Source organism: Sarcophilus harrisii, chromosome 1 (assembly GCF_902635505.1).
Source record: "Sarcophilus harrisii chromosome 1, mSarHar1.11, whole genome shotgun sequence".
Lineage (NCBI taxonomy): Eukaryota > Metazoa > Chordata > Mammalia > Dasyuromorphia > Dasyuridae > Sarcophilus > Sarcophilus harrisii.
The window spans coordinates 713,658,084-713,674,001 of record NC_045426.1 but is presented as its reverse complement, the minus strand read 5'-3'; the positions used below and the strand labels follow the sequence as shown (position 1 = coordinate 713,674,001).

General features: G+C 44.1%; 1 protein-coding gene across 1 annotated transcript; it reads right to left on the bottom strand.

Moving 5' to 3' along the window:
* Nucleotides 1-257: 257 nt before the first annotated feature.
* Nucleotides 258-14,226, bottom strand: LOC116420891 (zinc finger protein 525-like). Its single transcript, XM_031949065.1, has 3 exons — nt 14,108-14,226; nt 13,552-13,646; nt 258-7,260 (listed from the first exon to the last, which is right to left on the bottom strand). The coding sequence occupies exon 3, from the start codon at nt 7,184-7,186 to the stop codon at nt 6,050-6,052; it is 1,137 nt and encodes a 378-aa protein (XP_031804925.1). The 5' UTR covers nt 7,187-7,260; nt 13,552-13,646; nt 14,108-14,226; the 3' UTR covers nt 258-6,049.
* Nucleotides 14,227-15,918: the final 1,692 nt, after the last annotated feature.

Genomic DNA, 15,918 nt, shown 5'->3' with positions numbered 1-15,918 from the left:
CAACCAGATCAAGACTAACGGATGCACACTTGCATCACTTGTTATGACCAGCAGTGACAAATATGGAACCAGACATTGACCATCTCGTTAGCCAAAAGCAGACCCATAGTTCCCATTGAAATACTGGTTTAAGTTTACTTCATATTTAAATATTTTAAATAAATTCATTTAAATTTTGTTTCTTCACTTCAAAATAAGATATGCAGCGTGCATAGGAATTTGTTCATAGGTTTTGTTTTTACTATAGTCCGGCCCTCCCACAGTCTGAGGGACAGTGAACTGGCCCCCATTTTAAAAAGTTTGAGGACCCCTGCCTTAGGCTTTCTCATGCTTCTTATTCTAAAAGCAAAAAACTTGTCCATTCACACAGTCCATGGCGCCCTCTAGTGCCCGCGTGATTTCCAATGTTTTGCCATCACAAAAACGGCTACTGTGACTATTTTGCAGACACAAGAATTCCCCTGGGCTCCCTGAGAGCCAGAGAAGGGAAGTAGCTACATGGTGGCAACAGTGTAGCCTGAAAGTATCGCTGAACAAAGCAGGGAAAGCCGGGAAGTCCCAGGGCTGCAAAGGAGCCTGCCTGTGTGGCCAGGGCCAGTTACTGTATCAACTCTGCTTAAAGTGTTTGTTTCGGGATAGTTTTATTCTGGAGAAACAAGACCTGATTGCTGGATAGTCAGCAATTACTGTGATAGAAAAACCGAATCGCATTAGTAAGACCTTTTTTCTGGGAAAAAAAAAAATATATTGAGAGAAGTGTGAGTAGAGATGAGACCCAGCAGGAGGAGATCTCTCTGGGCTCCCTGACAACCAGGCTCTCTCTTTTGACCAGAATCCAGCAGAGTTAAGGGTTCCTCTTGTTGCTTCTTTCACCTGTTCTGTCTCTTCTGGAATGAAGGGCTTGGATTAGAGAGACTCGAAGAGCCCTGAAGGCCGATCCCTGTGCTGTTCTCCCCACTTTGATTTTAAGCTGGTCATGGTCATGACCTTGGTTTCTGGCTGACCTCCCTGGACAAGCCCTTTCCCCAAGAGTGAGAAACCACAAGAGTGACAATTCTACTGACCTTGGCGACACATCCTGGCCAGCTGCCTCACAGTGAGACCCTGGAAACCAGTGCCTCACCCCTTCATGAATGCCCAGGTGACCAGCTCCTTGAAGCTACAGCTTAGTGGGAAGGGGAGAAGGCCTCTTTGCCTCAATGGGCACATCTGCTCTTTTAGGGCAACAAATGACTAATGATTTTGCCAAAGTGAACAGCCTGAAGAGAGTGCCTGCCCTAAAGGATGGAGATTGCACCTTGGCTGAATGGTATCTTTCCTGGCCCTGAGCCCACTTCCCTAGCACATCCTCCCACCCTCTTGCACTCATACCCTCACTTTGTTCCCAAATTTTTTCATTCTCTACCTTTGAGAGATTTTTGGAGTGAGATGAGCAGTTGTTATTTTGATAGTTTGACTAAGGTTGTGAAATTAGTGCAGAGGCAAGAGAGAGAGAGATAAAGAAAGCAAAGGAAGGACAAAGGGAGAGAGATAGAGGATGGGCCTTCTGACTTTGAATGGCTTAAAAGCTAGAATTGGCCAATAGCAGGGCTGAGAACATGGCACTGTATGACTTTCATTGCTACATTTCTTGGAGACTAGAAGGATATTCAGGAGCATAAGAAAAGACAGAAAGAGAAGGAGGATAGAATTTGGGGGGGGAGAAGAAAGAACCTTTGGACTCGGGGTTCTAGTCTTGGCTTTGTCTTTAAATTACTCTAAGCAATTGGTCAACTTTATTCTTGTTTCCTCCTGGTGTATTCGAGGGCATTTGGCTGGCCTATCCCAAAGGGCCTCTTGGTTCTGAACAAGGCTCAAAAGTCAAAGGCCAGTCCCTGGCACAGAAGAGGGGAGCACTCTGAAGACCTTGGGCACAGTGGTTCACGAATAAGCCAAGGCAAAGTTTTCTTCAATACCAGTTCCAAGATGTTCAATAAGGTAAGTCCTTCAGGTGAACTTTTCTCACGATCAATTCCATTCAGAGCACTTATTAAACACTATGTGTAGAACTGGATCCCAGCAAAAATTCCAAGATTAGATAATACATATGCTGTATGACATAAAGCTTAACAGCAAGTGAGTTGGAGACATACGAAATACAAACAGCTCTATGAGGCAAATACTACAGATATGATGATCACCAGTTTGCAGATGATGAACTGTGCTCAGGGGGCTTAAATAATTTGCTGGGGATACACTTGTTGGGGGTGGGAAATGAGTCCAGTTCTCCACTTATCAAACACTCTGCCTTGGCCTACTGGGCTACAAGTTGTAGGGATAGAACTGAGGAAAGAGCCAGGAGGTATCCTGTAGCAGCAGAGTTGACAAACATGGTGACTAATTGGATGTGAGAGGTGAGGGAGAGTGAAGAGCCAAAAGTAATAGTAGTTTTCCTACATGGTCTGAAAATGGGGAGGCTGACTGAGATTAATAGGAATGATAACAATCATCTTAGGCATCCAACGATCATGACCGGACAGAAAGGGTCATTTGTGGAACCAAAGCTCTAGGACCAAGAGATTCCCAAAGAGAAGAGAGGCAAGGAAAGAGGGCCCTTAGGCAAAACCCTGGGAAAATATATAATGTAAAGGCTGAGGAAAAGATGAGTCAAAGGGGAGACAGAGAAGAACTAGCATGGTGTGGTACAGTCCACAGTCGTGGATGTAGACTGAGGAGCGCAGGAGTCCAATCACACCAGGGCCCCAGAGTCATTGGCAGAAGACCTTGTAATCCCCAAGAACCTCAGGTTTATAATTAGTAACGTGAGAATAATGGTGTTTCCATGAGCTGCCTCATGCATTCATACTGAGGAAGTACACTAAAAATGGGGGCTATCCACATAAATGACTGATTAGACTTAATAGGTCTAATAGGGGGAGAAGTGAAAGAGATGGACAAACTGCCAAGAGGCTCCTGGATTCTTGAGTCAAAGTCACCAACTTCTCTCCTCCTCATCCTGCCACAAAGTCTGGCCTCTGTCACCTCACCCTCTAATCCTTGCCTTCAATTATCTTACCATCAAACATGACTAAGCACCAAACAGGGAGAAGGGCCATTTATCCAAAATATATGCTAACAGAGTCATTGTCTCACATCGAATGGGTACCAGCCCTTTATAATTCTAACCAAAAGAGTGTGTGCAGTATCTGAAGACAGGGCAGGAAAATGTACTCAGAAGTGTGGTTATTTTTTTTTTTTAATTTGATCCAAAGGATGATAAAAATCCAGAGGGAAAAAAATCACCGTTATTTGGCAATTAGGAGGTCAACAATGATCTTTAGGAGTCATTTTAGTAGAGGTCCAAAAGCAATCAGATTACAAGGTGCTGCAGCAGGAAGGAGATGAGGTATTGGTTTGGAAGTAAAGGAGAGAAAGGAAGGGAGATGGTAGCTGGATCGGTAGTGGGTCAAGGGTAAGCTTTTTAAAGTACTGAAGCATGTTTCTAAGTCATGCAGGAGGGATCCAGGGAAGGGATAGTTTGAAGATACAAGAATAAGAGGCAACCAAAAGAGCAATGTCCTAGACCAGAGAGGTGGGAATGGGAAGAACAGCAAAGAGGGTTTAAGGCCAAGGCCTTCGCAAGTAGTCAGTTCCTTTTCTCCATGACTAAAATTGAATATTTTGATAATTTTTGATGACTGCAGTAAGAAAGCTTACTGAGATCCTTTTCACATTCATAACTATTCTTTTAATAAAACATTTATTACATACAAAATTTGTAACTGAACTTCTTGACTTAATTGGTATAGGAAGCCATAGTGAGGAAGACCCCTCCACCAATACTAGTCATGACATTCATAGTCTTACCTAATTGTCTGGAGCACAGAGAAGCTGGGATTTATCCAGCATCACCCAGCTGGGTATCAAGAGGCACCATGCATCATGGCCTTACAACTCTTAAGATCAGCTCTTTAATCCACTGTCACTGCCTCTATACACCATCAACAATCTTGAACATCAATACAAACAATTAAACTTTCTTTGCAACTATTTACATTCAAACAAATGAAATTTAAACTACAAAATGCCATTACACTTTTCCAATCCAGGCCTCTATATCTCCATCAGGATTCTTAGTTTTCCATTCACTCTCATTCTCATTTCTTCTTCTCATCTGATTAGGATGCACGTTTTCCTGGATCTTCGTAATACACTCAGTATTAGCCATATTTCCTCATGTTTCTTCAGACTTGCCAATCTTATTTGCAGGATAAAATTCCAATACATTTTTGGACAAGAATTTATTCAGCCATTAATAATCATATATTTTGCACAAACAACTAACGTTCATAGAGATAACTGTTGGTATTTCATTACTCTCATAAATCTCCATGAAAGGAAGGCAAAATGTGCTAATGAAGATTTTAAAAAAAGATTACTAATAATTGACAGTTAAGAGATTATTGATAATACTGGAGAAGGAAGTTTCAGTTGAATGATAAAGCTGAATGCCAAGGTACAGGAGATTTAGAAATAAGTGAGAGGAAAGGAAATGAAAACATTGATTGTAGAGGGCATTCTCAAGGTTAGTCACAAGGGAAAGATATAGGATATAGGTGATGGTCAAATCAAGTGAGAATATTTAAGTATGATGGAGATATAATGTTTGTAGCCAGAGATTGAAGAGAGCGTGGAGATGACAGGGACCCGACATTCTGCTGCTAAAGACAGGATAGAATGAGATCAAGGATGCAGGCAGAGGGTTCATTAATGATCTAAGATGCAAAAACAAATAATATTGAGGCAATTCCTCACACTAGTAAAAATCAGATAAAATAATTAAAAGCAGCAACTCTGTGGGCACAAAGGGATGAAGAAACAGGTATTCATTCATTAGTAGTGGAGCTGAAGATCTGTAGGATCTCCTAAAAGAGTAATTTGAGAGCCCGCAGTAAAAGTTACATTCACTATATTCTTAATGCTTTTCTCTATGAATTCTTAAAATGAGAATCACAGAATGAGAATCAGCACTGAAAAGGACCACAGGAGCAATTTGGTTTCTAGACAAACAGTAACTCCCTAAACATATCACCAAAATTTTTGTTTAAATTGCACTTGATAGTATACAGTAAGGGGTAAGCTACTCCCACCATTCAAGACAACCCTCTCTACCAATAGCTTGCTAACCTATTTGCCATCAAGTTTTTCTTTATGTCAAGCCCAAATGTTCTTTTAAAACTTTTTTGACTGCTCCTAGTCCCACCCTCTAGATAGTTATTATTTCCCTCTGTAAAACTTCTCTATTCTAGCATAGTTTCATTTGATCCTCCCAACAACTTCTAAGGTATTTTCTGAATCTAGATCTGATTCTGTGATCTTTGAGTGTGTGACATGTCAATAGTTGAGGGAGGTTGCAGCCAGACCCAGGAGAGAGGAACCTCAAAGATATGTCAGAGAAACATGGGATCCTCCTTTGTTCCTAGAGACAAGGTTGAGCCAAGTCATACAGAGGAGACACTACATACCCCAGAACTGTGCAGGCAGGAGGAAGGGGAGGAATTTTGAAGGTTCAAGTTGCTTGGTAACCTCTATCCCAGATTCTGAAGCACTTTAGGTATCACCTTCCTCCCTTATCTTCCTCAACTTCCTCTACCATCTTTCCTCAAGCCCCATAATTCTTTAGAGCTGTATGTATTTGGAGGGGTTTCCCTCCAACTCTCAGGAGAGAGCTGCCTTTGTGACTTTGGGCAGATCATCTCCCTAGGTGATCCTTATTGGTAAAGAAGGGGTTAGGCTAGATAGTCACTAAGGTCCCTTTTAGCTCCACATCTATGATTTGTTTTAAGATATTCTCTTTGGAGAAAAATCTTCCATCTAAGCATTATAAATGTTTTCTTGAGGACTAATTACCTGATATTTACTAAATTTTATTTGCTGGGAAAAGGGCTTCCCGCTATCAATTATCTGATATTAAATAAGTTTTGTATGAGAAAAGGCATTTCCATACTGACTACATTCATAAGACTTCCCTCCAGTATGAACTACAGGAACCTTTGTCAAATCCTTTACATTAATAAGGCTTCTCTTCATTATGAGTTCTCTGATGTCGGCTAAGTCCTGTGTTCCAGCGAAAGGCCTTCCCACATTCACTACATTTATAAGGTTTCTCCCCAGTATGAATTATCTGATGTCGAATAAAATGAGAACTCCTGCGAAAAGCTTTTCCACATTCACAACATTCATATGGTTTCTCCCCTGTATGAGTTCGACGATGTCGAGTAAGGTGTGAGCTGTAGCGAAAGGTCTTCCCACATTGATTGCATTCATATGGTTTCTCTCCAGTATGGATTTTGTGATGTTGAGTAAGATGTGTAATCTGGCGGAAGGCCTTCCCACATTCATTGCATTTATAAGGCTTTTCTCCAGTATGAATTTTATGATGTCGACTAAGTTCTGCCCTCTGACAAAAGGCCTTCCCACATTCATGACATTCATAAGGTTTTTCTCCAGTATGAGTTATCTGGTGTTCAGTTAATTCAGTATTCCGGAGGAAAGTCTTTCCACATTCATTACATTCAAAAGGTTTCTCTCCAGTATGAATTTTCTGATGTTGAGTAAGGCCTGAGTTTTGGCAGAAAGCCTTTCCACATTCACTGCATTTATAAGGTTTTTCTCCCGTATGAATTCTATGATGTTGAATAAGGCCTGAGCTCTGACGGAAGGCCTTTCCACATTCATTACATTTATAAGGTTTTTCTCCCGTATGAATTCTATGATGTTGAGTAAGTCCTGTGCTCTGACGGAAAGTTTTGCCACATTCATTACATTCATAAGTTTTCTCTCCAATATGTATTCCACGTTTCTTGATAAGTTCTAAATTATAACTGAAAGATTTCCCACATTTACTATATAAAGAAAATATCTTCTTTGAGCAAATATTATGTTTTCTTATTTCTGAATACAGTCTGAAGCTTTTCTGCATATCATACTCATAGAGACTTTTTTCAATCATTTCTCTCTGTTGTGGAAAAAGAATTGGCTCTAGATTGCAGCTTCTCCCATATTCATTATATTCAATTTTTTTCCTTTGGATGAATTTTACTTGTTCAGAATGTCTCTCCTCTTCATTCAATTGTCTCTCTAATCTAGCATCATATTCCCAGGAATCTCTCAACTTAGAGACACAGGGACCACTCGATTTAAGCATCTCATTGGATGTTTCTCTTATAGAAATGTCCAGCTTTGGAAATAACTTTTCGACTTCAGGCCTAGTTTTCCAATCTGAAAGAAATAAGACATTTTAAATATGCCCTGTTTCAGAATGTATGCTTTTCCCCCACTTTCTGGGTTTAACACATTTTTTTTTGCCATCATTATTAAAAATATAGTTAACATGCATGTACATATTTTTTTTACTCTCCATCACCTTTTATGTCTTCTCAGATTTCTCTATATGTTCTATATCTGTCATTTCATATGGCATGACAATATCCAATTACATTTATATACCACTTTTCTTTTTTTTTTAACTTGGTGGAGAATGGAAAGGAAAACTGGGTTTGCAGTACCTGAAGGGATACAACCTAGAAAGCAGGCTCAATTTGTTCTACTTGGCTTCAAAGGCAAGAACAAGAAATAAAAATTGGGAGTAGAATAAAGAAACAAATCTAGGATTGGTCAATGGTAACTCTTTCTGATAATCAGATCTAACTAAAAGTGAAGTTGGAAGTTTTGGCAAGAAGTTGGTTTCTCTATATTAGACATGTTCAAACAAAAGCTAGATGGCCAATCCATGTAAAATGGATTATCCAGTTATGGGTAGGACAAGATGGTCATTTAGATCCCTTCTCATTTGTAAATTGCAGGGAGTTAGAGCTACACAACAGCATTTTTCTGGAAATTCAGCACTGGTCAGACTCAGAAAATACCCTTTAATAGAGCAATCCGATTACAAGTGAAATATTTCAGGATCTGCCTTTGGCCTTGTGCTGTTTGACTTTTATTAATGACTTGAAAGAAAGCATAAAGAATATTTTTGTCACTGTCACTGTCCTCTTCAGGATTTATTCTTAATAATATAACCTTCTATTTTAATCACCTTTGCCAGTTCATCATCACCTACACCTCACATTCTGTATCCTCATCAACCTAGTCCAGGTCCTCAGTGCCTCTCACTGAACAATTTTAATAGATTTTAAATTGGTCTCCATGCCTCTGGTCTTTGCCATCTGCAGTCCAAACTTTTCACATAACTGCTAAATTAATATTCCTACAATTCAGATCTGGTTCCTCATAAATAACCTTTCATTTCCCACCTATATACTGGCCTGGAATGTACTTTCTCCTCACCTTTACCTTGTAGAATCCCTTCCAGATTTTAAAGCTCAGCTTGGATATCATCTGTACACAGGATCTTTCCTGATGTCCCTCTTAAAATCATCTCATATAGCTTTGTGTATGATTCACGCTGACTTACATGTATACAGAATATAGGCCCCAAGCAGAATGTCAGCTTCTTTGGGGCAATGTTTACTTTGGTTGTTGTTGTTGGGGTGGTTTTTTGGTCCCTGTGTCATCAATGTCTTGCACAGAGCAGAAATTTACTACTTCCCACTGATGTTGGGAATCCCTTAGGCCTTGCCCTGAACTCTTTTTTCTTTTTCTCTACACTCTCTCCTTTGCTGGTTGATTCCATCAGTTTCTAGGCATTTTAAAAACAACATGGCAAAGCCTCTGGAGTCTTCCTTGACTCCTTTTCCCTTGAAGTCTCCATTCAGTAAGTCACCAAATCTTTTCCATTCTACTTCCACAGCACCTCTTTAAATCCATCCCATCTCAAGTCAAAATCCTACTGTAGGTCTGCATTACCTTTGTCAAAGAAACTGGAAGCAAAGTCTTCCCTGTCCAAAGCATCCTTCAGAGAACAGCCGTAATGTCCCCAAGAACAAGTCTGCTCAAGTTCCTCTTACAGAGAACCCCACTGACTCTACGGAAAACATACAAAGTCCCCAGGAGAGCCTCGGACTTGCCACATTCTAGCAACCACTGCTATCCCCAGTTTTCTCTCTTTGCTCATCCTCTGAATCAAACAAGACCAAGCTCATGTTCAACATTCTGCAATTTCAGCACCTGCCCAAGTACATGAGGTGTGGGGACACAGAGTCAACAATGACATTCACCCGAGCAATATTTGAAAGTCTTTCCACTCTCACTTCCTTCAGAGTGGCTTGCATTCCTTCAAGGCAGGGGCAACTTTGTTTCCATTGTGACATCACTAGCACCCAGCAGAGTCCCTAGTGTTTGCTGACTAACTCCATTCAGATAGGAATGCTCTCCCTTTGTCTGAAAAACCTGAAGGGAGTGTGTACATACACACTTTAGACCTTGACCTCACTACTTACTTTCACCTACTTCCCTTCTGAGTCAAACTAGACTAAGAAGTTCTAGGCTCATAAAAGGCAGAGAATGACTTGTTTTTGTTTTTCTGTCTGCCAAGACAAAAACACAGACATATATGTACCTAAAAACAGTTACACTGAACAGAAAGGCTAGAAAAGGGGTCTCTAGACTGACAGCAAGATCCAAAAACAAGATTGTGTCAGGGTAGAAACTGGGCTAAGTGTAATAAGAGGAAATTTAATAGAGGTGAATGTAGTATCTTAAATTACAACTGGTTTCAAAACAAATCAGCTTCACAAGCAAAAGACAAGGAAAAGTTTATCAGAAACCATATCCCCAGACAGGAAAAAGACTTTCCTTTTCGCACGCTGCATTGGTCAGTCCCCTGGGTTCCTTCTTGTGGCCACATTTCAGGAAGCCACTGACAATAATGAGAAAGCTAAAAAGGAAGACTTCAGAGGCACACACACGCACACACAGTGTTTTACTATCTGAAGAGTTCTCCTCTCTGGCTTGTTCTACTTAGTCCAGAGGGCAGACCTACAGATAACTAGTGGACACTGACACAACTGGACAAGAGTAAGCAAGAGCAGGACAGGACAGGCAGGGCAGGGTGGCTGCTTGACGAGGGGCAAGACCAGAAAGCCCTCTGACCAACCTGGGATATCAGATTTTTTTCAAAAATGTTTACTAAAAAACCATTTCCTCCCATTCCTTTCCCTTAGTTCTTTTCTTGATTTCCAATATTGTATCTTTATTTTGTTGTTGTTGTTGTTGTAATTTTAATAGGTGAATAAATAAAAAGATTAGGGAAGGATGAGATATTTCTTTAACATGTGGTATATAAATGCAACAATAGCTTAGAAAATCATTTAGGCTACATAAAAATAAATAAAATAAATTTTGACAGCTGTATACATATACTTCAACAGCAGCAAAACAAGAAAAATAAACATATCATGTAAGCATAGGCAAATAAGATCAAAAGATCCATAAGGGCAGCGAGGTGGAATAGTGGCTACTAATGGATACTACTAGGCCAATTCTCATCTTCCTGAGTTCAGCTCCTTTATTAGCTGTGTAATTTTAGGCAGGACATCACTTAGCCCCACTTGTCTCACTTTCTTCATCTGTAAAATGAACTGGAGAAAGAAATGGCAAATCACTCCAATACCTCTGCCAAGAAAACCCCAAATGCAGTCACAAAGTGCTGGGCATGACTGAAATGAACAAATAACCTATTTAGAAAAACAAAGAAATTCAAGAGAAAAAACGAATCAAGGTAACATTGATACCAAGAGAGAGGAATATACAAGAAGTACTACTAACTTTGTGTGCACATCTGGCAAAGTGATAGTCAGGAGTAGGGTTAGGGTTAGGATAAGAGAAATATAATTAATAACAATGATACTATTTACCAAGTGCTTGGGTATTAAGCTACTTGGAGACACAGAAGAACCATGAATAAGGGCAATGAAAAAAAACTAAATATAAAAATAGAAATGATTAAACAAATGCAGAAAAGTAGGTAGAGTAACAAAAATACAGAAAGTTTCCCTGCCACTTCAACTCCTCCAAACAGATGCTCCACGGACAATTCCATCCTCGGGACAGGCTATGATCCTAGCCAAGAGGACTCAGATCCAGAACACAGGCGCCGACACTTGGGCAGGGTACAGCACCCTCTGTCATTCACAGATCCAGAGTATGCGCAAGGAGTAGCCCTGCTCTGTACCAAGCAAGGACGAAGCACAGAGGCCAGCCACTGTTTTTTCTCTTGAATTTCTTTGTTTTTCTAAATAGGTTATTTGTTCATTTCAGTCATGCCCAGCACTTTGTGACTGCATTTGGGGTTTTCTTGGCAGAGATATTGGAGTGATTTGCCATTTCTTTCTCCAGTTCATTTTACAGATGAAGAAACTGAGACAAGTGGGGCTAAGTGATGTCTTGCCTAAAATTACACAGCTAATAAAGGAGGTCAAATCTGAACTCAGCAGTGGTTCTGATCCCAGGTTGAGCAGCAGTCTCAGTTCCAAAGTCCGCCATGTCTGGAGTTTGTAGCAAAAGAACCAGGCCGTGAATCCGGACCCAAGGGAGGCTGTCAGTTCTGTCCCTCCTAACCAGAAGGAGCTTTCAGCTGGCTCAGATCTCACAGCAGTAAGATCTCAGTCAAGAAAAGCCAACAAATATGTTGTTCTAACCCAAACCAAGTCAAGAACTCATTGAGCTCCGACCACCAGGCCAGGGATCAGACCGCTCCCTGGATCAAGCCACTTAGGAACACTGGAAGCTTGCAAATCCCCAGCTTATGCTATCCCTTACATCTTGGAACACACCATATTTCCAGAAAAGCAGCAACAGAGATAGTCTGGCCATTCCTTCAGAAGCGATAAAAGTCTGGTTCTACAAGAAAGTCTGAAGTCAAGAAGCAGGCTAGAAGAACAAGCAAACAAAACAAAGAACTCCAAAGCTATCGTGGTAATTCTCACGATACAAACACAAACATCACCATAGCCAATATTTATATAGTACTTATGTGCCAGACATTGTGCTAAACACGTTATGTTTATTTTTTCATTTGATCCTCACAACAACCCTAGGAGGCAGATGCTCTTATTATTCCCATTTTGTAGTTGAGGAAACCAAGACAGAATAAGTGACCTATCTATGGTCACAGGGTTAGTGTTGGACCTGAGGCTTTATTTGAACTTAGTTCTTCCTGACTTCTGGCCCAAGTTCTATCCACTGCACCACCTTGCTGCCTGAAACACATACACAAAAGGATGCCTCTAAAACATCTACAAGAAAAGCCTCAAAGAAAAACAAATTCAATTAGAACTTTTGGAAAAAGTAAAGCAAGATTTTGAGGAAAAGGAGCTAAAATATTTTTATAAATGAGAGCTATGGAAGAAAAAAATTAGAAAGAGGATTAACAGCTTAGCACATCAGATACAAAACCTTGCCCAAGTAACAAACTTTCTGAAAATAAGAATGGATCAAATAGAAGCTGATCGCATTGATATCAAGAAATATTAAAATAAAATTAAGAGAATGAAAAAAGAGAAGAAAATGTAACAAGCAAACTGAAATTAAAAAAGATAATTTAAGAATACCTGAAAGCTATGAGCATAAAAAGAATCTAGATATCATATTTCAAAAGATCACAAGAGAAAACTGACCAGATCTCTTAGAACCAGAGATCAAAGTGAAAATAGAAATATCCACCTTCCTAAAAGAAACTCCAACATAAAAATTCCCAGGACCATTATATCCAAAATCCAAAGGTGGGAATAAGGAGGTCCGTTGAAGGAGGAACTTAAAGCACTTAACTTAGCACAGTGTTTGGCACACTATAAATGTTAGCAATTATTATCATCACCACCACCATCATCATCACCATCACTACCACCACCATCCTCATCCTAATTGGACTCTGCCTTCAGGATACGACTGACAGGAAACAAACACTTCCTTTTCCCAAAACAGTCACAGCAGCTTCATCTTTGGGACCAGTAGAACCTGGTACCAAACAGGGCCCAAGGGCTAGCCAAGTCCCAGTTGACAAAGCCTCAGTAGGAATGCCCCCATCTTTCTCCAGGACTCAAAGAAACCCAGGAAGTCTTGTTTAAACTATGTGAGAGGAAATACTCAGAACTGGCCACTCTGAATGTGCCTGGATGTAAATTTTTTTAATAAGGGCAATATAATTTTAAAAGACTTAGAAGCAGGGACATCTAGGTGGCACAGTGGATAGAGAACCAGCCCTGAAGTCAGGAGGACCTGAGTTCAAATGTGGCCTCAGACACTTAATGCTTCCCAGTGCTGTGTGACCCTGGGCAAGTCACTTAACCCCATTTGCCCTCAGGGTGGAAGGAAGACATAGAAGCAGCAAACTTTGGAAGAGCCTTTTGATTATCTTGTTCATGTTCCTACTTTTTAAAAGGAAGAATAAATTATCCCCAGGGAGGGAAGGCAACTCAGGCCGAAGGGCACTGCACAGTCCTCACGCTCCTAAGACTCCTCTGTCCCCTGGGAAAGCCTGGGACCAGTCTTCCTCTCCCGAGGGTCACGGCCTCTGAGGTCTAAGAAGTCTCGCGTCCAGACCCCTCCCAGGTGAAACCAATCAAGTGCTGACCTGCCCCAGTAACCCTACTGTCGGCCCCCAGCCCTCACCTGCACAGCTGCTTCCTGGGACACTGCGTCCCGCCACCACGGCGCTCCACCTTGCTCCAGCTGAGAGATCACGTCAGGCTTGGAGACAGCAAGCCCTGCTCGTGGGAAATGGCAAAGTCATGGCGCCCGAGGGCGCTTTCCAGATTCCATCCCGACCCCCTTCCAGGAGCAGCAGGCGTGAGAGGGAGACCCTGAGAGCAGAAGAGAGACCTCCTAAGGCTGCTTTAGTTTGTGTTCTTAGGAAACAAAGGGGAATGGTCCCTGCAGGGCCGGGCTGCTCACTGACAGGATGGGGACCTTTCAGGCCTGTACTGGAGCTTGAGGGAGACTCTCCACAAGCAAACCGTGAGTGGGAGAGGCCCAAAGTCAGGGGTAACACAATAAGCTGATAGTTTCCAGTTCTAAAAGCAAACATTTTCCTTGGGGACCATGGAGCCACAAAAGGATTAGTCCCAACCCTAACTGCTAAACACCAATGGCCTTCCATAGCATTCACCAAGGGAGGAAGCCACGCCCTCGAGGGGCCAGTGGCTCTGGGGCCCAGGGGAGCCCTCACCCAGGCACGCCAGGTTCCGTAGTTCTCCAGCATCACCTCCCGACAGCTCCTTCTGGGCCGGGCCCAGCCGCCTCCACTCCTCCCACGTGAAGTCCACGCCACGTCCCCAGAAGGTCACTGACTCCAAACACCAAAGAGAATCGCTGGCCCAGTGCTCATCCTTCCCATGGATCCGAGGGACAAGTGAAGGCGGCCGGACAGGCTGGGGGTCTGCTCACAGCACCAGCCTGGGGCGGGCAGCCACAAGTGCCTCAGTAGGTGGGAGATTCTGAACCATGTAACAGAGTAAAAATAGGGCCTTTAATTCACAAAGAATTCTGGCAACAACCACTTTGTGAGGACACATTCTCTCCATTTGGGGTTTGAGAAAGGCTAACGAGCCTCCTCCTGGTCACAGAACTACGAAGTCTCCCTAGATGGGACCCCATTCTCCCCTCGCTCCACAGCTTGGTCCGCTTTGCTAGTCATCTCCCCAAAGGCCTGGGGCATCCCCACAATCAGCCAAATGGGAGGCCAAGCCTAAATGCTGCAGGGGCAGCTGACATCCTGCCCAAGGCAGCCTCTGGGCCCGCTCCTCCCGGAAAGCCGAGGCCGGGCTCCTTCCCGGCACAGCTTCGGATTAGCCCAAGCCTTGGCCCGAGCCGCCTGGAGTCCCTCCCACCCGAAGGGAAACCCGGCAGACGTTTTCCAGCCAAACACCAGGACTCGCGCCCGGGCTCACGTTCCGAGAGCCAAAGGCCTCCTGCCAATCACAGGCGGCCGGCGCTGGGCTCCGGCCCTGGGAGGGCCAGGGCAGGCTTCCTGGAGGGGTGGGGCTGGAGGAGAGCTGGGGCCAGGGGCGAGGCAGTGGAAGCCTGAGCGCCAAACAAGCCCGGAGGCAGCAGGGAGCCCCTGCAGGTTCTGGAGCGGGAAAATCGCTGCGGGAACTGAATGGAGGCGGCCTGAGGCTACTGAGAGGTGGGGAAGTGCCCACGCCAGTGTAAGGAAGGGGACCCTGGGACGGCCTGTTAAATTCACAGGGGTTCCTGAGGAAGAGGGAGGGTCCAGGGAAGGAGATGGGAGGGCCTGCGCCGCGGGGGCACAGCTGGCTGGGGCACTGACTCCGTGTCCAGCTCTAGGGAAGCCCGCCCTCGTGGCTGAGCGCCCCTGGGGCTGAGGCGCGCACGCACCCCTGCCCCAGGCCAGACCCGCCGGGACCCCAGGCCGGGCCCTGCGCTCCGTCTGCCTCAGTTTCCTCACCTAAAATGGGGGACCTGACCCTGCCGCCGGAGCGCGCGCCCGGCCTGCGGCAGGAGCTGCGCCACTGCGGAGGCGCCCGGGGCGGGGCCTGGAACGCCGCGCTCAGCACCCCGCCCACCGCTCCACCTCACCCGCCGGGCGGCTTCTCCGCACGCATTCAGCTGGGGCCAAGGAGGGCGGGACAGCGGAGACGCTCTCCGATTGGCGGCCGCCGCTCTTGACGGCCCAATGGGCGCAGCCGGCGCCCACGGAGAGGCGGAGCCACACGCGCGCTCCCCGAAGACCCACCGCGGGAGGCCGAGGCTCGGCCTGAAGCCTCTCTGCCCTCGGGCTAGTTCTCGGGTCCCGTCAGGCTCACGGGATGTGAACTAGGCCGCGGGCGACCGACACGCCGCGGAGCCAAAGAGGCCGAGAGTACGGCAGAAACCGGAAGAGGCTTTCACTAATGGGCCGCGGGGCGGAAGTGACGATGAGCCTGCTCTGCTCCGATCTTCCTGCCATCCGAGTCTATGGTAACTCGCCTTGAGTTGGCAGGCGAGTGGGGGCGGGCAAGAAGTCGGGAACGCGAGATG